Source organism: Pimephales promelas, chromosome 2 (assembly GCF_988280905.1).
Source record: "Pimephales promelas chromosome 2, fPimPro1.hap1.1, whole genome shotgun sequence".
NCBI classification, from domain to species: Eukaryota; Metazoa; Chordata; class Actinopteri; order Cypriniformes; family Leuciscidae; genus Pimephales; species Pimephales promelas.
Window position 1 is genome coordinate 18,225,247 of NC_142770.1, and position 27,224 is coordinate 18,252,470.

Genomic DNA, 27,224 nt, shown 5'->3' on the forward strand with positions numbered 1-27,224 from the left:
ATCCTTCAGAAATAACTCTAATATGATGATTTAATAATAATAATTTCCAGTTTTGGTTCATTTAATTATTCTGGCTGAAGAAAAGTATTAATGAACTTAATGAATCCAAAATTTTGAATAGTAGAGTGTACAGTTATTAAATAATGTATTAGGAATTTAAATAGCAACTACTATCACAGAAATACACTTTTGTGCTCAATAAAATCTAGAGATAAAACAAAAACAAAAATGGTTCTTCTGTTAGGTGTATAGCCAGAAAATATATTCTCAATACATATATGACAATTTTTATGACAATACATTATACGTACATTAACTCGAGTAACCCAACATGTGAGCTCTGTTATTCAATCAACAAACATGAAAACATTTAGCTTTAACTAACTTACCACTTTAACCAATCAACAATGAACCTATTTTAGATTCCACCATGAGCCAATGACATCTTTTCATTCAGATGTGGTAGAAAAGAACAAAGGCCTGAAGATTCTGGAAGTCATTTTCATGGACAGTCAAAATAATTTTAAAAGCCCTTTGATGAATCCGTGGAGGCCATCTATTTATCATTCCCAGATGCTCCGACACACGACATATTTTTGATAACTGTACACACAAGAGACGAGCTGAACGGTTTTGGAGAACTTTGCTTTTCTTTACAAAATGACATGCATAGAAGTCATAATACAAACACAATATTTACTCATGGATGTTCTCAGGAAAGAGCAGAAGAAATTGTTCTTGAAAAGGAAGGAAACATGAAGCGTACATCCTGGGCAAACTTCCTCTGAACATGGAGGCACCTGCTGTTCTCATAACAAACTACAAAATTTGAACATTTGACTATCAATAGTCCAAATATAATATCGATACAATGATATACAGATCTATATAATCTACATGCCAAGTGAAAGCAAGAGAAGTCAGTTCATCTTTCCACTGCCGTTAGCCGTTGGCAGCGTGTTAGATTATCCATTTGCAACCATACATAGCATTTAGCATAGATGCTTGTCTTTCAAGAAGGTTGACAAACAACAGAATTACAATGAAAATATTACAGAAAATGAATGCAAAAGGTGTTCAGCTGGATGCCAGATTGCACAAATTCATAGTTGCACAGCTACAGGCTGTTTGGTTACACTGTGTTAAAGCTACATGCTAACGCTAGCACCTAGGCTACAAAAATTAAACTTAAGAGAGGACTTAATGAAAAATAATACAAGTTCTCAAGGTCCGTAGCCCTTTGTTGTTGTGCTAGTAGCAATTGGTGGATGCCACTAGTTGGAAGTAGCCTTTGTAGCCATTAAGCTACAAACAAGATGCTAATTGTCCAGATAAAGTCACACTCTCCTTTTCATCAAAAGTCTGCAGTTTCACCTCCGTCTAGAGGCTCGTCCGGTGGATTTTGTCGCCTAACTCTTGCTTTACGGTTTTCAGACACCTGCTTCCACTTCAGCGTGCGAAGTTTTTGCTGTCGCCGTTTTTCACGATACCAAAGATGTTCACAGTACTCGTCAGCTGTTAGCCCGCTAACTCCCAATAGATGTAGTTCCTTTAAGCTTCGCGGTGAGGCTGCGTAATTTCCGGCTTGGGTGTTCTGCGCTCTCGACATGTTGTTCTGGGGGATGACGTGCAGCTCGTAGCGGGCTAGCGTGCGGGAGAACGAGTGTTCGTAGGCTACGCAGAGGTACAGGCCAGCGTTAGCAGATGTTAGCTGCTGGATTAGAAGCCCACGTTGCATGTGGATGAGGTTTTCTTCACCTGGAAACAACTGAGAAACAGAAATTGGTTTGTGTTAGTGTAGAAGTAAAGACTGTTCTCATGAAGTGGCGTATGTATGACACGCCAATTCGTATTCTCATTTTTGGCGTGCTATCAACACGCATAATCGCTTTTCAGCTTGTTTATGAACGCCGTTAACTTAACGTTACATTACTGTGTATATAAATATATGACCTACCCCAACCCTGTCCCTAAACCTACCCGTCACTGGGGTTAATAGCATTTATGAGTCTTCCCCTACAATCCTAAGAAAAAAATATCGCTCCCCAGATGTAGATCTACATTTTGCTTCGTTTCACTCTGAGATTTAACGGCGTGTACATACACGCGGAATCACTCAGACATTTAACGGCGTAGACATACACGCATACACGCGGATAGCTCAAAATGCGTATAGAAAACACGCCACTTGACTTGAAAGTGGCGTGTATGTTTATGCAAAAGTCATGAAGCCATGTTGAGAAGTAAGTTAAGTGTGTATCCACTTATCAGTTTACAAATGTTTACATCGTAAAAACAGGATGTGGACGGACCTCTTTGCTGTTCTGGTTGTTGTTTGGCTGAATTATCCACTTGATTGTGGCTTGTGGTGAGCGTGGGACACATTCCAGGAAGGTTGAGTTCGTCTCCACACCGTATACCGTCTTCAGTTCAGGCTGCTCTGAACCTGCAGAGAGGAATGGACACTTTTAAAGACAGGGAAGGCGATTTCGGTGAGGTTAGCAAAAGTGAGCTAGCTTTGAAAGCCTAAGTTCCCACCCTCCCTTCTGAGCATCTCCAAAGTCTCGCCTCCTTTAAAACTCATGAACGCACACAGCAAACTCTGCAAAGCGTCACAAGATGAGATATGCTAAACTACCTCATGTCTCAAAGCACATAACGTTACAATGATAATGAACAAACAAATCACAGACATAGTTGTACCACCTGACTGCTGCAGATTGATTTCAGCATTGATAGTGTTGACAGAAACGCATAAATCCGATGAATTGCTCTGAGTAGAACGTCACAAGTAGCCATCTCGTAATTACGGTTATGGCATGATATGAATGCAGCATAAGCTTGTTGTTTTGGTTCAGGTGACTGACATCTGTCTACAACCCGCATAGCCTCGAATGCACCGAATGCAATGATTGGACGATTTTATTTTTGGTCCTAAGACTTCCACAGAAGATATATGTTTAAATTTTTTAGATCACTTCTATTATTGTTTGCTATCAGGATGTGAAGAAAGTTTCAACCAACGTAACAAAAAGTCTTTATGAAAAATTTGTAAGGCCTGAATAAACAGCGGTGACAATTTCCAAATAAAAGTTTGTTTGTCCAAAGCGATCTTTGGAGATTTAAACATTCCCTGTAATTTTTGTTGCATTTATTTTATTATTGAGAGGAAAGCGTACAACATATTTGCATATTCATCTAAACACGGCTGAACAAAATCTTCACTGTGAGTATATCAGGGTATTTAGCTTCCTAAAATATATACATTTTTTATTTCTTTGAGACATGTTTTACTAATTTGTCTCAGTAACACCAAAAACTTGCATTAAGAAGCAAACAGAATCAGTTTGTATTTCATATTCAACTGGTGCACACATCTTAGCATGTGTTAGTATCCATTATGCACACTAGAGGGAGTAGTGTGCACTCTTTTTTCCAGGACTGGGCAATATCATATACAACCTGATGGTGAAGAGTCGTGAACACAGTGTGATTTATTACCGTCTCGCATGTCCTGACACTGGCTCCAGGGGTCTCCATACCGCACATCCTGTCTCCGGGCGCGCCTGCGGACCACAAGAGAATATTAGGATCAACCCTCAGATGCATTATTTCAAAGGTTTCCTCGTGGTTTTCAGTATTGTTATTTATGTCAGTAATAAATAAGCCCTCACTTTATTTCAAAAGTTCACTTTAGACATTCAATTAACTGTAAATAACTTTGTGACTACATGTCAACTAGTGGAATAAGTTGTACCTTTTGTTGCTGGGAAAGTAGTTAGTACAGGAGGAGCCGTCCCAAGCGCAGTATGGGTCTCGAGCTAAACAGCAGTCTACACACGCTTTACCATAGAGATCGCATCTCTGCACCGGAAGCTGGACGATACCCTCATCACTGCTTACAAACAGCACTTGCTAGAGAAGATATCAAATAAAAAATGAGGACGTGTGGTGGATTTGAAAGCAGAATCATGACCACCCACCAAACACGTCCACTTACCCTCTTGGTGGAGAGCTCCATGCTCAGTATTGGGGTCGGAGTCTACAGAACAAAAAAAGAGAGGAAGAAAAATCTAAACACATAAAATAAATCAACTCCCGAACAAAGTGGGGGACGACACGCATTGTTGGCGCTGAATAAGAGCAGCTCATCATAACAGGCCCTTGTGAATGTTTTAAAGCTTTCTGCTCTATTGGTTCATTTCTCTTTCATTTACAGCAGCAAATGAGCCTTGACTCTTAAAACTACTCTGGCTCTACAAATGGTAGGTGGGCAATGTCTTCAATCATATGTCTTCTGATAGGTTTGACTGATTACTTGACATATACTAACGATTAATAATGTCCATACCAATTGCCTTTATGCACAGCTGCACCACTTCCTGAACTTCAGCCAGCTCCTTGTTTCCTGTCTGCCATTATTGGACAAATTGATTAATTCAGGTGTGCCTGACCTCAGTAGTCATGGCAACAATAATCAGACACATCTGAAATAATCAAGTTTGCCAATAATGGCAGACAGGAAACATGTGTAGGATTAGGGGTGGGGTTAGGGATCAGAGGGTGGAGATGGGTAGGTTTAGGGGTGGGGTTAGGGATCGGGGATGGAGATGGGTAGGTTTATGGGTGAGATCAGGGATCAGGGGGTGTAGATGGGTAGGATTAGGGGTGGGGTTAGGGATCAGGGGTGGAGATGGGTAGGTTTATGGGTGGGGTTAGGGATCAGAGGGTGGAGATAGGTAGGATTAGGGGTGGGGTTAGGGATCAGGGGGTGGAGATGGGTAGGTTTAGGGGTGGGATCAGGGATCAGGGGTGGAGATGGGTAGGTTTAGGGGTGGGGTTAAGGATCAGAGGGTGGAGATAGGTAGGATTAGGGGTGGGGTTAGGGATCAGGGGTGGAGATGGGTAGGTTTAGGGGTGGGATCAGGGATCAGGGGTGGAGATGGGTAGGTTTAGGGGTGGGGTTAAGGATCAGAGGGTGGAGATAGGTAGGATTAGGGGTGGGGTTAGGGATCAGGGGTGGAGATGGGTAGGTTTAGGGGTGGGGTTAGGGATCAGAGGGTGGAGATGGGTAGGTTTAGGGGTGGGGTTAGGGATCGGGGATGGAGATGGGTAGGTTTATGGGTGGGATCAGGGATCAGGGGTGGAGATGGGTAGGTTTAGGGGTGGGGTTAAGGATCAGAGGGTGGAGATAGGTAGGATTAGGGGTGGGGTTAGGGATCACAGGGTGGAGATAGGTAGGTTTAGGGGTGGGGTTAGGGATCACAGGGTGGAGATGGGTAGATTTAGGGGTGGGGTTAGGGATCAGGGGGTGGAGATGGGTAGGTTTAGGGGTGGGGTTAGGGATCAGGGGTGGAGATGGGTAGGTTTAGGGGTGGGGTTAGGGATCAGGGGGGCGGAGATGGGTAGGTTTAGGTATATGTAAAGTGGGAGGAATTGGATGCAGATCCAGAAAATAATGCCTCCCCCTGGATTTCGTGTTCTGCAGTTAGGACCATCTCTAAGTAGACAGCCATGGGAAATCTTAGAGCAATCTGTTTTTCTTCTTTAGGAGTTATTTTTGTTTGGGAAGTGCTTGACATGAAAACAACAACCAATAAGAGCCCAGGGTCGGGGGTCATGAGGGAGTCCAGCAGATGGCTTTACAAGAGAGAGAGAGGGAGAGAGAGATAATTACATCTTATTCAATTACCTTGAAAACATTCAACTCCTCTAGAATGATTTCTTCAGTTTCCCAGTTCTCTTTAGGTACAGAGACCACCTTTATTACTTTGCCATCATCTGAAGATACAGAAGATTAACTGTGTGAGATTCCAATAATAGATAGATAGATAGATAGATAGATAGATAGATAGATAGATAGATAGATAGATAGATAGATAGATAGATAGATAGATAGATAGATAGATATTCACATTAACCTTAACCTTTAAATATATCCCATAATGCACCCTTTCTTAGTTACCATGGTAAGTGAGCACTGGCTTTTGGCGTGTGTATTTATCCAGCCCCCTGAGGGCTTGCAGCTGTTACACTGTTCTAGTGCTACACAGTGTAAAATTGTAAGTCTGCTCTCTGTACACACAGGTTAAGCATATTTGTCCTGAACAGAGTATCTATTTGTCCTACATGATTTACTTAGATGTGCCAGATTTCAAGCACACATCCATCAGTTCAGAATGAAACTCAGACAGGAAAAGAAACACTGGCTCCTCGCATGCATGCATGGGAACATCTTTGATAGCGTTTGCCGGATCTGGTTGCCTATCTAGGAGATTTACACATTTGTAGTGCAATTTAGGTCTAACACTGTGTCTACAACTGACGCGAGCGGCACAATGTGACAAAAGACCAATTATGAGAAGTGACGTTGGAACACAAGGGCTAGTTGTCACACTTCTTTACTAGTCTAAAAGATTCAGCTCTTTGCACATGTTAACCACTTTCCAATACCTGTGCCAAGGTGTAAGACATCATATTGGCCATCCTCTGCATCAACCCTGTCAACCACAAGCTTCATTAGCTTGTAGGGTGCATTGATCCGAGTGAAGATGGGATGCTTGTGGATGGGGACCACTGGCTCCCACATCAACTGATGGGCCCTCATGAAGCTCACAACATCGTCTGGGAAATCACGGGTGGACTTGTGCAATGGGTCGTAGGTCTCGCTCGGACACTGAAGGGACATAGGAAACATAGTTAAGCTCATATTTTGGAACCCACTGGACAATTTGGCATCAGACTTAGGTAAAAATAGTCAAAAACATTTGTGCAGATGTGGATTTTGGCCACTGTTTGAGATATTAGTGCAGCAAGCAACATAATTCTTATTTTTCCATATTGAGAAATGCAGTTTTAAAGGAGTCTTCTGTTGTCAGTCAGTTTACCCACTGAAGCGAGTCCATCTAAAACCCCAAAGAAGCCAGCCTGAACCAACATGAATTTTTCAACAGGGATGTCCTACTACAATTTTCCTACTACATGTAAAATGAGTCTAAAGTAGGTTCCTTTAGTTTCAACATGATCTTAACTGCACATTCTAGTCATTAAACCCCATAATTTGAAAGGGTTAATCTGCCTACTCAAGAGTTCAGGTCAACTCTCTGGTTGTGACTTTGACAATTAATGGAGCAGAATTCACAGCCCTGATAATTGACTTCCTTTTGAAGACCTCACCACTAAAAGGCCACACTCCACCCGCTTCACAAACTGCCCAGACACGTGACCCCTAGAGTGCTTGACGACACTTTTACGGTCCCCTTGAGCCAGCGCAGTTAGTGCGAGGAGTGTCTGGCCGCATGGTTTCCAAGCTGCCCCAACACTCAACAACTAACCATAAATCTCAAATCTTGCGTCCACTTTCGAAAGCAGCATCAAGGTAACAGTTGGACTACTCAAAGTGGTTCAAGTTGTGAACAGAAAGGAAAAAGTAGCATCCCTCCAAATGAAATATCATCTTCTCTACTCCGCCAAACATAATTCCTCCCTGTTGAGAACTCACCGTCCCTGGCCGTGGATAAGGGATCCTCCCCTTGTACTCCATCCAGCGATAATCGGGCCCCTCCTTATGCGCAAAGGGCCCATTGAAGGCAGCTCGGATGGAAGCCATGGAATAGACACAAACGGCTGAACCTCTGAAGACGGAGCTTTTGAAAAGGAAACATGTATTAGTCAGATTCCAGGTTAGAATAACAGAGTTCTTCAAGCTAGGTGACCTTTCACCCCCCCTTATGGCCTCAAGCTATCCATTCCTCGGGTGGGAGCACCGAGACGGATTGTTCTTGATAGATCGGGCGGGACGGAGACCATCCTGTGACCAGACTGTTGATTTTAGGGGCGTTTTGATACTCATGTCAGTTCATAAGATAAACTGAGATAATCAGATTTAGGTTGTTGGAACGAACAAGGGAGGTCTGGGAACCTGAAGGGTTAGTTAAATGGGAATGAGTGTGACGGATTGGCTGATTTGGATGGAGCCAATGCCGAAATTGAGATAAACAAATATAACATTGGCAGGAATGTCGTTCCAAAAAGTTAAGAGGGTTATTGGGTAGTGACCCAATGAATGACAGACGTTCCAGGTAATGAACCTACCTGGAAGTGGAGAAGACACCATAGATGACTGGATTCTGAGGATCTTTGGTCTCCAAAAGAAAGATGTCCTCTAAACATGGGCAGAAAGTATAACTAGGGTGAATTTTTTAGTTCATGTTGACTATAACAGATGGCTGATTGAAGAGCCTACCCAGCTCGTCAAAGTGTGTGTCCATGCCTCCATGTCCTGGCACTGAGCACACCAGTCTGGCCTTCAGGAAGGTGCTCCAGCGATTAATCAAGCTTCGTTTTCCTCCTATGTCATTCTTATGAACACAGAGAGCTTGATTTCAACACACCACACAGCTTTCAAAATCTAGGCATCATACACTTAATGACATCATAAATGGTTGCAGAGGAAAAACTGGGCATTATACACTAAATGACTAAGGATCACACTACCAGACATTTAAGCCTTACTGAACACACCAAACTCACACAGAAACATCATGTGCTCCCTGCTAGGAGACACATAGTCTGTCATAATCATAGTCTGAAGCTAAACACATTGGATTCTGTGCCCAAATCCCATAAATCTGACTGCGTTGAATCCTCAAGACTCCAAATTGTAAATCGCGTGGTGTATTCAAGCCTTAAGCAATGACATTATCTCAATAGCAAGTATCGAATACATTACATTTTCATTCATTACAAACAAATACAGTGTTAAATAAATGAAATATTGAAAGCACTTCAAGAATGCTCTGATAAGATAACCCTGTACTGAAAACCTTTGCTATATTTGTTGCTAGATTAGTGTCAAACAAACACTTCATTCTTTCATTATTAGATACATGCTGCTGCTGCTACTGTACAACAGATGACACCGAGGCCTACCCGTCCATTCATTAATGCCTACAAAAGACTCATTGATTCTGCATACCAAACAAAGGTCTTTTGGATCTATTTCATGTTTTTATTGGCTCATTATGGCGCTGGATTTGGCACTCACCTTGCAGACACGGGCCACCCGACTGTAGACACGCTTGTCGAGCTGGTTGGACTCTACGGAGGTCTCTTTAAAGAAGAAGTAGACTTTTTCATCGTCCAAGCTGTGAGTGTCGGGGATGGAATATGATCCCACAAATTCTGGCTCTGTGAAAAGAATTTGGCATCAGAGAGAGTGAGGGTGGAGGAAGTAACACAAGTTCATTAGGCAGCACCAGCACCCCAAAACAGTGAATTGTTATCTTTTTGGGACATACACCTCCTTCTTATCCACTGCCAACAATTTCTATACCAGTATTTCTTCTTGTATTTTTGAAGAAATCACTACACATCCATAAAACCTGCTAATGTTTTTAAGGATGAAAAAAGTAATCTGATTATGTAACTCAACACTGCTTATCATATATATACTGTATATAGATATATATTTATGGATATATACACTACATTCTGTATAGACCATTTCACAAGATGTAAACAACACTGGTCCAGAAGCACTTCCTGTTTCAGTTTTTTAACACTACATAAAAGCTGGGATAAAATACAACCAACAGAACATATAAAACTGAATCAAAAAGTTAAACAAACATCTTTAAGATGTTTTCTTTACATGTGAAATAAAGAAAACAGTTACAAACTGAAACAGGAAGTGTTTCTGGACCAGTGTTGTTTACATCTTGTGAAATGGTCTATATGATAAGCAGTGTTGGGTAACTTGAGTTACATAATCGGATTACTTTTTTCAAGAAAATAGTAAAGTGTCACACTACTTTTAAGTTAACAAAAAATATATACGAGTTACTTTTTCAAATAAGTAATCCATGTTACTTTGTATTGACTGTTAGCTCTCCTTTCCCCATGTTGAGAGGATTCAGTATTCCTCAAAATCAATAAAAACAGTTAAACATCCCATAGATATCAACAATAAAGGCTAGATGTCTTACGGCAAAGTTTCTATCGTCATCACCGGCGGCCATCTTGTCACAGGCAAGCTGATGTAAAATGAGTGATCAGCACGAACACAAATACTCTTATCTCGTTGAAATCTTGACGGATTTACAAACGGTTTGGTTTCTTACAAACTTTATTAACGTGGATATAATTCTAGATGATTTTTTATTCATACACTTAATATTCATAAGTTTGCAGTGTCATAACTACATCTCTGACGTTTAGAACAAACCAAACCATTTGAAAATCGGTAGAAAATTGAGCAAGTTATAGTTATTAAAAAAGTACTGTACATGCACCATTAAAACACAATGTTACGAGTGAGCGAGCTGACTGCGACAAGATGGCCGCCAGTGCATACGTCGACCTCCATTGGCCAGCAGCGTGGACGAGATATCTAGCCTTTATAGTGGATATCTATGAAACATCCTCCTCATGCGTCCTCTTCTACTGCAATGAATGGCAGCACATCTGAAAGGTTTCAGCAGCGCCCTCTACTGTACAGGTGTGAATTTGCATTTCCTTCCGTCTGAAGCTTATTTATTTCACTTTTGGCGTAAAATTGTCTTTACTGTTGCCAAAATGATTTTTTGTTACTAAAAACCAAACAAGCAGCCAAGGCGAGAAAAAGTAACGCAAAATTAACGTAACACATTACTATTTCCAAAAAAAATTGACTAACTAATGCAATTAGTTACCTTTTTAGGGAGTAACGCAATCCTGTAATGCATTACTTTTAAAAGTTATTTGCAAACAACATATTTATCACAAAATGTTTATTATAGTAGATGCTTCACCAGTGACCCGTTTATTTGGAAAAAAACATTTTCCTGTCTACATTTGCCAGCTAAGGAACTGCCATTGAGATCAATTGAAATCAATAGCTTTCTCCAGGTATATTAGACCCTTATGCTTGTTCAGTTGTTGTTCATTTATAATGCAATATAACTAGATCACTTTCTCTACCAGCCTAGTTTGAAAAAAAACAAAGAATGTTTTATTTCGCTTCTCACCATTTAGCCAGTGGTCCTGGTAAGCTTCAGTGCGGATATAGTGTTGATTGCTGCTATGCACAGATGTGCGAAAAATGGCAGCATTTGTTCCCATGAAGTCTACGGACGTCCCAGCGTACAGGTCCCCATCTAAGGTGAGCATATACATAAAATCACATCCAGAACAACTCAGAATGACAAATGATTTTCTATAATACATGGCTCATTTTTAATGATTCTACCCTCTGACTCCAGATCCTTTGTTAAAATACTCTGTTTTACAGCAGCTTGTGTGAAAAGGAAATTTTGATTATTCCAGAGGCATCATTAAATGGTCAAAAAGGTCTCCAGTTGCAGTAATAAGCTTTAATTAGGTAACATATGGCTTATGCATTATGACCATCTGGGGTGTACATGCTTTAGAAACCCCCCCGAAATATATTACAAATTTTGGCAGCTGGGTTTCTTTTCCTGACCACACTGTAACAGCAACTGGGCAATTGTTTTAACCCAGTATACAAACTTAAATGGTCGTAATTCAAGAATGCTTTGGAATATAGACCGAAGTTTGGTCTTGTTTTAAAGAAAACAATCAGCAGATTATTATGTGAAAGCACTTCAATAAATTAAAGTATGAAAAAGTTATGAAAGTTATAATTTACAGTAAATCAAATATACTTTATTAATATATATATATATATATATATATATATATAAAATAAATATTTTATTTTTGCTATAAAATTACTATAAAATGAAAGCTATATATCTAACCAAGTTGTGTTCCAAATTTAAAGTTGATATCACAAAAATTGAAGTTCCCATGAGATTTTGTTTACGCGTTATACCAAAAATAGCCACCGGGTGCCATTGAATTCCATTGAATTTAATTATATCCGTTCTGCCATAACAAATTAATAAATTTCTGTCCAAATATCACTTCTGTTACTAAATATGGAACCTTGAGACTCTTTCTGACAATATGTGTTTTGTCAAGATTAGAAAAGGTTTTGATAATAAATTATGAAAGATGATGCCCAAAAGGGGAGGGGCCTAATAAAAAATACCGTTTCTATGGTAACGCAACGTCCCAAAAACAGCACAAAACATAAAATATCTATTTAGGAGTCTTAGACCTTTACAACGATATATAGTTTGTCATGACTAAATTAGGATTTAATAGTAATATTGTGAAGTAAACTTAGGTTGCCCGTATACGGGCAAGTGACAGGAAGGGCAGTTAACTTTTTCACTGCCTATTACTAAGTGTCCATTGGAGTCAAAAATGGGTGACAAATCTGTTTACTGCGGGAACTTCAAAATTCTGGAGCTATACAGATTCATTTATAAGTGACTCATGAGTACGCCTAACAAATGCACAGTTTTGTGCATTTTTCCTTTTACCACAAAGGGCTGATTGGTTGTTTTTGAGGACAGTGTGTTTAGGCTGTCGGGTCCAGAAACTCACCTGTCAGATGAGCGGTAAATGTCTCATGCGGACTGAAGGGACATTTTCCTCTCCCGGATTCTCCAACATGGCTGAGAAGCCGGAAAGTTGGTTTCTAGGACACCAAGACAAAGACTGTCACTTTGTTTGCACCATTACCCCCAGTATTAGCTCAGCTGTATGGTCAATAAGCCTCTGTTGGGTCCAATTCACTCTGTCAGTGCTCATATATATACAAGAAAATGTGTTTACTGCATTTCACAGTGGTTAAGGGTCTAAAAAGATTGACTGCTCACCTCAAGATTGTGTCCTAGGTCAATGTAGGTGCATTGTGGGTGGAACGCGCCGGTTCCACATACATAGACATGAGTTTTATTGAAGGGCTGTAGGAGTCTCACGTAATTGGCACAATCCATCTGAGAGATACATGTGGTATGCGATTAAAAGCCTGATTTTAAAGACTATTAGGTGTATTTGAAGCTGTTTAAATCATGCACCTATGATGTTTGCCTGTTATTGCAGGGGGGAAGTATGTTAAAACTTCAGACTTGCCCTCCCTTAAGACTTTTCAACTTGACATATATCCCCCCCATAACGCTATAAATATGATTGTTTTTTCCAGATTTTATTCTTATCTCAGTCTGTGAGATCACTTTATTAAAAAGGGTACTTGAAAGCTTTTTTCTCCATTTGTGCCCTTTTAAAGTTGTAGCGTCTTACCGATAGATTCTTTCCTGCATATTTGCAGCGTTCGACGTGTTCCTGTCCAGCTGGCCAGTGAATCTAAAAATAAAAGAGATAAAAGACAGTTTTCCCAAGGAATTATATAAAGATAAAAGAGCTTTTTCCCAAAGAACAGAACATTATGCATAACAAAATAACACATTATAGTTGTAAGTTATAGGGCGGTTTGTAAAGCAGTGCTATAAATGTATTATTTAATAGAACTATAAGTTTGAATAATAATATCCAGGACCTAGTAATAATTATTATTAAAATGTCCTACACCCCTTTTTAATTGATTCCTTAAAAAAAAAAAGTGCATTACATTAATGTTCTTGTAAAAAATGTGTTCAACAAGTATTGAGTTGATTAACTCTGCTTGGCGCAATACCATCATCACTCAACAATCTACATGCCTCTCAAACTGTAATCATTTCCATGTGGGAATATGTGCAGGTATTGACCTAATCATTAGCCGGCAATCAGCACACTGTACATAATGATATAATTGGAAGATCGAGAACCTGCCGTGCTTTAGTTCTTATGAAGATCACGTATGAATGACTGTGCCATGACCTTACGTTTAACCTCATTATTTCTTACAGGCATCTTTTGGTATTTCACTATTATAAAAGACAGAATCAATTCATTTGAACTAAATGTAATGTTTATTTAGCTGTGATGGTGTGTAGTGGAGAATTTAGAACTGAAATATGTAAATGCAGATACAAATGACTGGCCAACACATTGAAAGCACTTTACTTAGCGTGCAAACCTCCGTACACAAGGGGGCGATAGAGATTCCATCAAATATCTGCGTTATTAAAGTCGGTGTGAAACGAAAGTTGAGATTGTCATTTTTTCCTTGTCGTGAAATATATCCGAGTGAAACGACTTCCAAAATTCGAAACAAATGTAGGGCAGGGCTTGATTTCGTCCTTCGGGAATTGATCAGATCGTTGGAGTTTGGGCATTGACATTTCAAAGCATATTTCGGTTGACGGCATTTGTGTTCAGTTAAACTTGTGTCGATTATCACCTCAGAAAATAATTTCGAACTTGTCTCTCCGTTTGTAAAAACAAACAAAAAGTGTGTTTACAATAGTTAACTATAATAGTTGAGTTCAAAGATTGAATATATATATATATATATATATATATATATATATAGAAAAGCCTGTTCACACCAATGACTATAAATATAACGATAAAAATAGTTCAAAATCAATATAAATATAAACAAATAGCAGTCCACACCACAACTACAGTATAACGATAACTTCACAGAGCAGCAATTATTTTTCAGCTGATGAATGATAAAAACATTGACAGCCAATCAGAATCCATCCTGTTTTAAAGAGCTCGAGCATTTAAAGCGGCAGACGACAAAACTGCAGCGCGCTTATAATAAACAGACTGATTTAGTCAACTGGTGTGGACGCTAATACGTTTTTTTATGTATAAAGAACATTTATTCGTGGTTATAAACGTTAGAGGAATATTCCATTTTATCATTTTGAAAACGTCACGATGTTTACAGAGACAGTTATTCAAATATAAACGTTATATCTGAATGTTCGCTCAGTGTTTAAAACACGCTTAACAACGTTTTCTTCTCAACATTACGAGATATGATAAGAACGTTACATAAACATTATTTTAAGATTGTTTTGTCCTATATATCATTTACATTACCTTTTAAAAACATAATGGGAACATTCCATATTAGCTAGGAACATACTAAATAAACAAACATAATACCAGTTAAGCAATGAAGCCTTGATTTACAGTGTTGCTAGCTAGTGTTTAAATTTTACGCTTTAAAAAATATTGTTGGTTTAACTTAAAAAAAAGTAAGTAACCTGTTTGCCTTAAAATTTTGAGTTACTTAAAATAAAAAAAATGTAAGTTAATACAACAAAGGAGATTGGCTTTTTCAACAAAACTCAAAATATTCTGTTTCCTGAACCCCATAAATTATCTAAATTTATTTGACAAAAGAAAACTTTTTTATAGTGTATTTGTATTCATAATACGCAGTTTCAAAGCAGCTTTACAGAAAATCTTGATGTTAATGCTTATAATATCATACTATCTTTATGCCTTATAGTCAAATTTACAACTGTGCAATAATATACTTTACATTTTGTGATGATACAAACAAGTTAATCTGCTATAGTATATATCGCTTTATGTAAATATATTGTATATACATCTTAGTATATAGAGCTGTGTGATAAAACAGTTTACGTTTTGTGAGTTAATCACCTTGTAAACATTTTAAATAGTTTGCAATTGTAAATATACAACAGTAGATGCATTTTCATACACTTTTAAAGAGGGACAAGTCATTTCCTGTGAATAAGGTGGAGCAGTTTTTGGACAGAACCCTGTAACTTCATAAGATTCATGTGAACAGTAATGCATTGTAATCACGCTCTGTTTTCACTTTCGTGACCCTTATCCTCTCTGTCTGACATCATGCACTGTCAGATTGAGGTATTTGCATGCGCTGACCTTGCGTGTCGGTTGGGTGAGGCTGTCAGAGTTCAGCATGTAGATGTGGTCTCGGCCTCCGACCAGCAGCCATCCGCGGTCCTCATCCAGAAGTAAGGCCTGGTATGCTCCCGCCTCGCCACCGTCCCAGAACACAGCAGAGCTGTTCCTCGACCTCAGTTCTGACAGACAAAAAAAGTTTGTTTAGATGTTCTGACCTCCCAAATGTTCTGGTACCACATGACGAAAAAACTAGAATATCGAATGTATGCTGGTTAAAGTTAAGCTACACTCTTAAAAATAAAGGATTTAAAATGGTGTTTTCACAGTGATTGCCATAGAAGAACCATTGTTGGTTCCCCAAAACCCTAACAGTTCTTCAAAGAACCATTTAATGTGAAGAACTTTAAAAATGTGAAGAACCTTTTGTGGAATGGAAAGATTCCATGTTAAAGGTTCTTAATGGAACCATCGATGCCAATAAAGAACCTTTATTTTGTACATCAGTGCATGACTTATTTTAGAAGGATCGTGTTGGAATTTGAAACTTGTTAGACTGATGTCATTGTGAAGTGGGTCTGATCTTTGATAGATATGTAAAATAAATATGCCAATCATATGCAGAAATGGTTTTGGCATGCTCACATTCCAGGTTACAAGTATCAATATTCCCCTACAGTGACATTCACACAAAATTATACATGATACATTCTCGAAACGGACACATTCAGACACGTCCACATCTCTGCAATCCCCCCTTGCTGGTGCTTAAGCAGGGGAAAAACAACCTTCACAATTAAAGCCAATTAACCCTGAACACGTTCCTTGACAGCTGCACTCCTGCTACCCACAATTCCAATGGGACGAGGGGCCTACATATGTGGCATAAGTGTGCATAATTACACGTCCACAAGCAGTTTGAGTTAGCAGAACGTCCAGCTTTTGGAGGTGCCGGGCATTAGAGGAGGATTGTGGTAATACACTTTGACAGGTGTTTTCTTAGCCGCACACCCTGCCGATAAAGGGGAGTTGAGATGTTGCACAGGAAATAGCTCAAGGTCTAGAGACTGCATTCTTTGCTTGGTCCAGTCACACCAAGGTGAAGGTTAAATGGTGCATCTGGATGTTGCTTTCCTGTTCTTTTTTCTTTTCTGAGATAAATAGTACCTATTATGCCCTTTCACAAAGTCTTGGTTTTGTTTTTAGGATGTACTAGAATAGGTTTTCATGCTTAAAGGGATACTCCACTTTTTTTGGAAATAGGCTCATTTTACAACTCCCCCAGAGTTAAACAGTTGAGTTTTACCGTTTTCGAATCAAATCAGCCGATTTTCTGATATTTAGAAGAATATCAGTAACCAGACAGTTTCTGGTCTCATTGACTTCCATAGTATATTTTTTCCTACTATGGAAGTCAATGAGACCAGAAATGGTCTGGTTACAGATATTCTTCTAAATATCAGAAAAGCGGCTGATTTGATTCGAAAACGGTAAAACTCAACTGTTTAACTCTGGGGGAGTTGTAAAATGAGCCTATTTCCAAAAAAAAGTGGAGTATCCCTTTAAATGTTCAAAAACACAATATTTTTCGGTACCTCTCTTCCCAGTCTGTCAGTAACACTCTGGGTTAAGTTGGAAATAACCATTGGTAGCATTGTTTCTACGATACTTGGGGCTATGATGCATTTGGGAAACTCATCTTTGTTTAGTTGCCGTCTCTTTCACACAGAGATTCCGGAAAATACACGGATAATGTGACCCGGCATTTGTCCCGGGATTGTTTGATTTTGGTTCATTCACACTGCCAATGATTTGCCGGAATCTGTGAGTGTGTTCACACTCAAACCGCAAAGATCCCGGAAAGACAGATGACGTCAGGATGAGACGTGTAACGTACGCGTCGAAAACATGTACACGCGCATGCCGTTCAACAAAGCTGGTGAACGATCTCAGCTTCAGCGCGGGGATAGTGAGGAGCTCCTGTCTCTGCTTCGTTCCAGTTTGACGAACACAAACTTTCTTCTAAGAGCAACAGAGTCGCGCGATAGCACGCGCGGAATCACTATGACACACCCCTTACGGCATTGGTCCTGGCTTTTGTTCACACAGCGCGCGTCCCGGGACTGATTCCGGCAATGTTACTAGGTCCCCAACCCGGGTGCGATGCCGGTATCAATCCGGCAATTTCCCGGGATCAACGCGCTGTGAAAAGCACAATGTGCTCTGATTGGTTGGCTGAACCAGTGTGTTGAGATTGGTCAAGTGCTTCAAGTGTGTTTTGGAAATGTTGACCATGATTTTAGTCATCTTGTTATATTAAATTAGCATTGCCTAAAGGCCCGTACATACCGGGACAAATATCAGCACGCTTTATTCGTCAGCGTTTTTCAACACGATTGTTTGTGTTCACACCCAAACGATTTTCGCTGACGATAAGCCAAGTGAACATGCAAATTCATTCCCTGACATTAGATGGCGATACCATTCCATTTCAGTTTTCTTTTATCAAGATGTTTGTAGTCCCTGTCGCGTTTGTCATGTAGTTCTTTATGTAGTCCTTTAACACCAACGAGAACAGCAGCTCTACCCTTGCATTTTCCTCGTCTTATTTCTTTCTAGCTGTGTAGACGGCGACGCTACTTGGCGTATATCTTCTTCGTCGTTGCATTTGTGTACTCGGCAAGACCGTTTTGTGTTTGAGTGCCCCCAAGTTGTGTTTTACTGTACCTTCAGAAGCTCCAAACATGTGAGCAAAAGCGCCAATCTCATTGGTCGGATAGTTTTTGCACGATAACTAATAGTGATAGTGATAGCGCGTCAAACTAAAAATACGAACCCGAGGCGTTTTTTTTAAATGAAGCTTTTACGTGTCGGTGTGCACACTCACATTGGTGCCCATTGTTTAGTCACGAGGCATTAAACGTCGGCGAAAAATTCGTCCCGGTGTGAACAGGTATTAATACTTCAAATATAACTCATACTATACTTTTTATTCTAAAAAATCAAACATGTACTGTTGTTATTATAGTTATGTTTATAAAAACAATATACTTCATATAAAATGTCCTCGTTTAGACAAATTGTGTGTGTGTGTGTGTGTGTGTGTGTATGTGTGTGTTAACTGACATGAAGAGGCCATGATTAACTTCCACCCGTGTGAGGAAATTCCACTGCTTGCTAATGAGGTTATGACATTTAAAAAAATAAAATAAAGCCTATTTCTGTGAAAAAAAAGTTTCCATGCTGCCTTTAAAAAAGAAACATATCCAGTAACATGACCATTAAAATACATAAAGTTGATAACTGAATCGCCCGCATATGTAATGCAAATGAAGGCAATTAGGATCTGTGATTAATGCAAGCCAAATGTCTTTCTGGATTATATTTCACATCTCTTCCTGCTTCAGCTTTCTTTTTTAGTTTTCATACTCCATTAAAGCAGCAGATTGCATGACTCACCATTAAAGGAATTCTTTGATGACACAAGGTGATTTCTCACTGACAAGTAAAATAAATCTCATAATTGGGGCATGTTGATGCTATTCATCATGAAACACATTTAGCACGAAGGCCAACACACAAGTCACAGCACCTGCAGGAATCCTTTCCACGCGGCTTCCAGCGCTTGGTTAGTGTGTTTCCGGAAGGAAGCTGTTCTTTGGGGAATTTGCCTCATTTCATATGGAGAGTTCACATATAGGTGACTCTTACTGGTCTATTGATTAAATTTTTTACTTTCAATACAAAAAAAGGGATGTTTTCAAACTTCCCAGATAGCAGACTGACATTGAATCAACGTGGAAATATGACATCGAAACAACGTTGATCTGACATTGTTTTGCTCATCGAATTAACGTTGAACCAACGTCAGATGCGTCATTCTTTCAAAACTAACGGAAAATCAACTTGAAATCAACGCGTTGTTTCAACGTTATGAAAGCAAACCAATTTTCGATTTCATTTAGCTTTGAAGAATGCCGCGTCTGACGTTGGTTCAACGTTAATTCGATGAGCAAAATCAACGTTGTTTCAATGTCATGAGAGAGGTCGTTTCCACGTTGATTCAATGTCAGTTTGCTGTCTGGGTTGACTCCTTTTAAAAGAACCAAACGAATTTAAGTGAATCAAAAAGAGAACAGTAAGCGAAAAACAAACATGTTCTCATTGCATTCACACTCTTCCTGGCCTTAAAAGTAGATCTCATTTCGATCTGGTTCAGTGTTGAACAGCTCTCCGCTTTCTTATTTAATATTTGAAAATAAATATGAATATTCATTTTATGTAATTTTTTAAACTGAAGAGCAAGACCTTTGACTCTAAGGTCCTGTTTACACCTGGTATTAAGATGTGTTTTGGTCGATCGTATCCCGTTCACACCTGGTGTTTTAATACGTCTCTTTTGTCCATTTTCAACCAATTCTCCTGATTTCTTCAAGGGGAGGGTCTACGGGCGGGTAAATGTATGGGCTTTTTCAGATCTTTCGATCTAATGGACAAAAGAAGCTCACACAAATAACAAATGTATGCGACTTGAGATGACGGAAAAACATGGTAACAGTGTTCGGCAATGTTTTTCCGTTGTCTCCAGTCACATCCGTATGTTATTTCTCATCTGAAAGTTGTCGAAAGTAGAGAATCTCAAAACGTTTTGGACCCCATTTAGCGTCTGTATTTAGCGTCGTCCACTTGTGATCCGATCGACCAAAACACATCTTAAAGGGTTAGTTCACCCAAAAATGAAAATTCTGTCAGTATTTACTCACCCTCATGTTGTTCCAACCCCGTAAGACCTTCGTTCATCTTCGCAACACAAATTAAGATATTTAAGATATTAAGATCGCTCCTGCATACAGTCCATAGGCTTCTTGAGGGACTGGCTCTTGCTGTCCTCGAAAAGTCATTAAAGACATCGTTAAAATAGTCCAAGTGACTACAGGGGCTCAATATTAAGTTTATCAAACGACGAGAACACTTTTGTGCGCAAAAAAACAACAAAAATAACGACTTTATTTCAACTATTCGTTTATTTCTCCCTCTACGCGAGTCAGGTTACTAGTTTAATAGCGTAAGCTTCTGTTATTGTACGTCACACGCATCACACACACATGACCAGCGTCGGCCAATAGTGAGCCTACGTGTGACGTAGCTCTACGCAATCACACTACGTTAACTGACTTACAGGCTCATGGAGAAGGAAGTGAATAGTTGAAATAAAGTCATTATTGTTGTTGGTTTTTTTGCGCACAAAAGTGTTCTCGTCGTTTGATAAAGTTAAGATTGAGCCCCTGTAGTCACTTGGACTATTTTAACGATGTCTTTAATGACTTTTCGGGGACAGCAAGAGCCAGTCCCTCAAGAAGCCTATGGACTGTATGCAGGAGCGATCTTAATATCTTAAATATCTTAATTTGTGTTCCGAAGATGAACGAAGGTCTTACGGGGTTGGAACAACATGAGGGTGAGTAAATACTGACAGAATTTTCATTTTTGGGTTAACTAACCCTTTAAGGCCGTGTGTCCACCAAAGCATTATTTCACGCCCCTGGCGTATGTTTTCAATTGTTTTCAATGGGAGCGGCGCGTTTTTTAAACGCCATGAGCGTACTGAGGCGCTGAGCGTTTTTTTCACGCTGAAGCGCCGAGCGCCCAGCGTTTTTACTGGTCGCTGGTTGTTGAAAAATGTTCAACTTTGGATAAAACGCAGCGCTCATCACTGTCACTTTTTACCCAGCTGTCCAATCACAGTGGAGGAGGGGCGGGACTAAACCACACCGACCAACTGTCACAACATTCAAACTGCTGCGGATATTCTGTATCATAGCGACGAAACGTCTCAACGGAAAAAACGCTGCGCTGCCAAAACGCTCTCAAGCGCCCAAAGCACGGTATCTTCAGCAGAGCGTCTAGCGTTTTCAGCAGGCTTGGTGGACACACGGCCTAATACCAACAGGGCCTGAGTAGTTTACATAGTTTTCTAATACGTCCCTCAATCAGTTAAATCCAAAACGCTAGAAGCTCATCTGTTCCTCTCCTGTGATGTTTTGTTCGCTACAGGGTCTGAGTTCACATTTTGCATTACGCAATCTAACCAGACATCTTTATTTTATTGTCGACAAAAGAAACAGCCTTTGGTGAGATCATGGCTATTGAGAGTCTAGCATGTGTTGCTCGTGTGTCATGCACTGGATCAGGAATAATTCCCACATATTTCTGATAAATGATAAAGAAATCCCCCTTTCCCACCCACTTCCTAAATACACAACTTCTCATTACTACAGTCTTAAACACGAAAGACTCAATTCCTTATATCTCTTTCAAAGACACATCTGTTTGAGACCCAACCCCGTCCATTGGGTCCAGTTATCAGCTTTTCCAGGCTATTAGGATGCTGTGCCAGTGTACAGGTTCACATCAAGTCTTATGAATGCAGGAAAGAGTTTTGCATGTCTAGCCAGAATCTGTTAGGAAATGGTTTGCTTTAATGTGTTGAGTCCCAAGCACTGACTCAAATCAATGACGTTTGCTCATAATATGATGGTTTGGAACAGTTAGTAAATCATATCTGAACATGTGACTGAAAACAATGACTTTGTGCTAGCAACTAGCATGCTAATTGACTGATCTGTGATTGATGAAATGATTAAGGTTGGAAAAGCGAGGAGGGAATGACGTTCAGGCTTGAGATCTTCAACACAGCGCGGCTCTGATCTGGACTGACATGCACATCTGGTCGACATGATACAGCTGGAATCAACTTCTGAACGATCCATTCATGCTGAAAGTCGTTTTGTAGTCGCAATAATACAACGTAATTTATTTTTACTTTATGTTGAGTGTTTAATGAGTTGCTGAGTTTATTTTCAAGATGTTAAGCCATTGTTTCCAGGCATTTTACATCAACTGTTTAACGTTGTGCATTATATTTGTTTGTTTTATCCATTTATGTGTTTAGCTTGCTGTCAATCATTCGGATATTTATTTAATTGTTCAGAACATCATGTCATTGCAACAAAATGTTTGGACAGTGTCAGAAAAATTTTCTTTTTTCCTCTTCAACAAAAGGCCAGTGACATTTAACAACTTAAAATTCAGAAAACAAACTGCTGGTTTAAAAACTTATTTATATCAACTATATATATACTGTAGTATACATAAGTTTGAATTGTTATATATAGTATATATGTAACGATGATGCGGTTGAAGCACGGAAAATGCTGGATCCAAGTGCACCACACGCTTTATTTAACAGACTACAAATTTAAACAGACTAGACTGGATACAAGACTCGGGACTCAGGAACTGAATACAGGAACGGCCAACATCAACCATTCGACATTAAACAAGAACTCACCCAAGGCTGAAACACAGGGCTTAAATAATCAGGGACAAACGAGCTAGACAAGATAAAAAGGGGGCGTGAGAAATAAGAAACACCTGGGAAAATTAATAGACAGGGAACCACTGATAACGAAATGACAGGACACAAAACTCACATTATGACAATATAAGTTTTACTTACTTTTATCAAATGTATTTGCATTTTTTTTTTCACCCTCACTGTAATTTTTTAAGTAAAAATAAAATTTTTAAGTAAAATCAACTTAGATGTTTAGGTCGTTAAACTGATGTTAAAAAATGAGTTGAATGAATCTTGCATTACATAAAAACGTTGAAAACTGCTCAACTTATGAGTTAAAACAATGTTAAAACACGTTGTCATAACTCATTGATCATATATTGTTGAACAGTGCTGTTACTAATATTCAATATGTCTAAATATTAGGGCTGTCAAATGATTAATCGCGATTAATCGCATCCAAAATGAAATAAATAAAAATTATTTTATAAATATAAATACACACACATGCTTGTATATATTTAAGAAACATTTTCATGTATATACTGTGTATAGATTTATATATAATTTATATTACATATAAATGTAAATATTTTACATAGAAATAATATTTTTTTCTTAAATATACATGCATGTGTGTGTATTTATATATATAAAATAATTTTTATTTATTTTATTTTGTAAACTTTTATTTTGGATGCGATTAATCACGATTAATCGTTTGACAGCCCTAATATTTAGACATATTGAATATTAGTAACAGCACTGTTCAACAATATATGATCAATGAGTTATGACAACGTGTATATATATATATATATATATATATATATATATATATAAATAAAATAATTATACACAGTGCACCCACATATATTATGTAAACACAAACTTTCATTTTGGATGCGATTAATCGCGATTAATCATTTGACAGCCCTACTAAAATCATATAATTCATCTTTTAAAAAGCAACAACATACGAATTGATAACAGGTTTGCAAATGTAGTCTAGTTTGTAATTAGGCTGTCACTTAGCAAGTGTTATTATAGTATTATTAAAAGGATTATAGTATACACATATTCTAAATTAGCTTTTTCATATTTACATTTTCTGGGCACGAGAGTTGTTGTTTTTAACTGAAAATCATGCAGTAATTAGGGTTACACACAAAATATGGAACAGAGCTACATGTTTTTGGTTTTCAGATGAATTCCTGAATTTACAGTCAATAATTGGAAGACCTCTGAAGTGGGACTGATGTTTAATGTGGTTTGTGTTATGTGGAACTTAAAAAAAAAGTAACAGGCAACCAATTTGTCCAATGTCAGATACTGTTCCAACTTTCAGGACATCAGCTATCTGACATTGACGCACCTTTGTTCAGCCTCAGTTAAGTGTTTCGAAGGCCAAGTTGCCAAAACCTTCAAGATTTAAGGGGTCAAAGGTGATGTCTTGATTACCATTCCTCTTTACGTACTGAAACTTGTGGATTAGGCTTGGAAATGCAATTAGGCCACCCAGAATTCAACACAAAGCGTTCGACAAAGCATCTTTTCGAATCCAATATCAATAATAGCGAAATCCTGATAATCAAGTCCAGAGTTGTTTTGCTTCTTGTACGTTGGAATGGAGTGCTGGTGAGTTCACCGTCTCGAGAGATCATAAAACTCAAGCGTTTGTATCTGACGCAAGACAATTGCGAACATTTGCTTGTAATCCATGGGCACATCAAACGGAGAGGTTCGCTGGGACTCGGCCAAACACCTGTAACAATCTCTCGCCTAGTCAGAGGACCATGGAAATGAGCAAAGAAGGGGGAAACTTCTAAGCAGCCACTTCTGAGATATTAGGAAGCGTGTCTCTAATGGAAGACAGAAACTCAAGAACTCAAAGAAAGTTCACCCAAAAATATAATGCCATTATTTACTGACCTTCAAGTGCAAACAACATCATAACAACGTTTCTGCAACATTGCGAATATGTGTATTTATTATGTTAAAACATAAGTTAACAAATCTGAGTGGCTTTTTTCCCCTTTTTACGGTTCAAGCCACTATGATTTGTCATATGAAATAACCTGTAAAGTGAACTTTCCCTTTTAAGAAAGACCGGCTTAGCGGTGATTGCTTGCGTGAAAGCTTTTAATCAGACTATTCAATTTCTCCATGGGTATGAGCGTTTGAAACAGTGCTCTCATTATAGCAGATGGCTGATTAGTAGAAGGAGGGACTCTATTGACAGATTCTGTCACTCCTCAAGCAGCAGGGAGTCCGTTTCCCTCGTTATCTCGGATTTCATCAAGTGCTGGTGGCCTTTGATTGGGCGTAAAGCTTGAGTGATGGGAAAATCACAGGAATGCCAAGGGTCGGAAGCTCATTGGACAGGCAAAGATCAAGAGAACATCTCCATGCCATTGCATCTGCGTCCGACCACTTGAATAAGCAAACTGTTCAAATCAGAATCAAAACCAACATGGACCTGAACATGTGGATCTTTTCCATCTGCTAAAGCAAGGGATGCGTGTCTATGCAAAACAACATCAATCTGTCGGAGAATCACGCAAGCTAACTTCTGTTGGCCTACTGTACGGTTATCCATGCCAAATTCGTTAGGTAGACCCCTGAAGTGAGAGTGACGTATAGAAAGCTAATAAACTTTACGCCGTTTCCTCCCTAAGGCCCTATATATCCTAGGTGGTGAGGCTTATTTATTCCTGTTGCTGGTTTGGCTTTCAACGATTGTTTAGATCATTGTTGGCACATCTGGACACAAGAATTGTTGCATATACACTAAATAAAGCTTGACCAGGGAGTAATAATGAAAAACTATTAATGAAGTAAACATTGTTTATACACTTTAATGTTGCACCTGGGAAGCATTATAAGGTGGCATTAAGTATAATGCTGCTCTCGATCTTTTGGTATTCAAAGAAATTAAAATTCAAAGGCAACACTGCACAAATTCATTGTAATGAAGGCAATCCCAGAGTGCAATGCAACCATGTCAGTGAAAAATGTAATCCAAGATGGCGGACGAGTCAAGAGACAAGTCAATACTGAAAAGCATTGATATAGAAAGTTAAAATGCTTTGTTTTACCCAATATTTCTGTGCGTTACACATTTTGTTATACTTGTTAGCTTAGCAACATGTTACCATTAAACTTTTGACCATACGTTAACATCCGACGTTTTAGGGTACCCTTTAAAGGGATACTCCACTTTTTTTGGAAATAGGCTCATTTTACCACTCCCCCAGAGTTAAACAGTTAGGTTTTACCGTTTTCAAATCCATTCAGCCGATTTTCTGATATTTAGAAGAATATCAGTAACCAGACAGTTTCTGGTCCCATTGACTTCCATAGTAGAAAAAATATATATACTATGGAAGTCAATGAGACCAGAAACTGTCTGGTTATTGATATTCTTCTAAATATCAAAAAAAAAAATCGTCTGAATACATTAAAAAACGGTAAAACCCAACTGTTTAACTCTGGGGGAGTGGTAAAATGAGCCTATTTCCAAAAAAAAGTGGAGTATCCCTTTAACGTCAGTTAGATGGCACCATCTAACCCTAACCCTACCCCAGACCTAAATCTACCCGCGTCATCTAACTTACGCAAAAGGTAAAGCGTCAGTTAGATGACGCCCTAGGAAAGTGTCATCTAACTGACGTTAAAGGGTTCCCTAAAACGTCGGATGTTGACGTATGGTCAAAAGCGTCAGTTAGATGACGTCTTGGGATGAGGATGTGTTGAATCAGTAACTGCAAAGCGTTTAGCATCTAGCGCCATGAGATAAGTCAGTTAGAAATACATTTCTATTCAATTTCAACAGCCTTTAATAAAAAAGGGCTATTTAATTTTTACAATGTTAGGTTTTTGTGTTTAACATTGTTAGCGTAGCAACATGCTATCATCAAACTGAATTGAGTCAAATGCTATTTGAACTCCTCGCAGATTTACTGCACATGAAGTGTTTCAAATAAGTAACTTTCATTTAGAATGCCATTAGCGCCTAGCATCACAACTGTAAGAACGTTTTAAACGCATCTCAAGATTCCTGCATTCTGTTGCATTTTGTTGTGCTCCATTTTCGTTGCTTTGGAACGCCATAACAAACGTGAATGTCCCCTTAGAAGGCAACTGTCTACAGTTGGCAGTAGGTTTGAGAAAAGTGCTTCAGAGACTGAACTGTCCTTGACCTGTAACACATTCT

At 38.9% G+C, this 27,224-nt stretch overlaps 1 protein-coding gene across 3 annotated transcripts in view; it reads right to left on the reverse strand.

Moving 5' to 3' along the window:
* Nucleotides 1-240: 240 nt before the first annotated feature.
* Nucleotides 241-27,224, reverse strand: part of LOC120495352 (semaphorin-3D) — a 58,585-nt gene continuing 31,601 nt past the window's right edge. For all 3 annotated transcript variants that reach the window (XM_089117531.1, XM_039694874.2, XM_089117527.1), the window contains 16 exons: nucleotides 15,673-15,833; nucleotides 13,153-13,215; nucleotides 12,729-12,848; nucleotides 12,454-12,547; nucleotides 11,007-11,135; nucleotides 9,047-9,189; nucleotides 8,246-8,360; nucleotides 8,095-8,164; nucleotides 7,502-7,646; nucleotides 6,454-6,676; nucleotides 5,693-5,781; nucleotides 4,001-4,042; nucleotides 3,758-3,915; nucleotides 3,502-3,566; nucleotides 2,313-2,446; nucleotides 241-1,768 (listed from right to left, as the gene is read on the reverse strand). In XM_089117531.1, coding sequence (XP_088973657.1) covers nucleotides 1,355-1,768; nucleotides 2,313-2,446; nucleotides 3,502-3,566; nucleotides 3,758-3,915; nucleotides 4,001-4,042; nucleotides 5,693-5,781; nucleotides 6,454-6,676; nucleotides 7,502-7,646; nucleotides 8,095-8,164; nucleotides 8,246-8,360; nucleotides 9,047-9,189; nucleotides 11,007-11,135; nucleotides 12,454-12,547; nucleotides 12,729-12,848; nucleotides 13,153-13,215; nucleotides 15,673-15,833 — 2,165 coding nt within the window. In that variant the 3' untranslated portion in view covers nucleotides 241-1,354. The remainder of the gene's footprint in view (nucleotides 1,769-2,312; nucleotides 2,447-3,501; nucleotides 3,567-3,757; nucleotides 3,916-4,000; nucleotides 4,043-5,692; nucleotides 5,782-6,453; nucleotides 6,677-7,501; nucleotides 7,647-8,094; nucleotides 8,165-8,245; nucleotides 8,361-9,046; nucleotides 9,190-11,006; nucleotides 11,136-12,453; nucleotides 12,548-12,728; nucleotides 12,849-13,152; nucleotides 13,216-15,672; nucleotides 15,834-27,224) is intronic.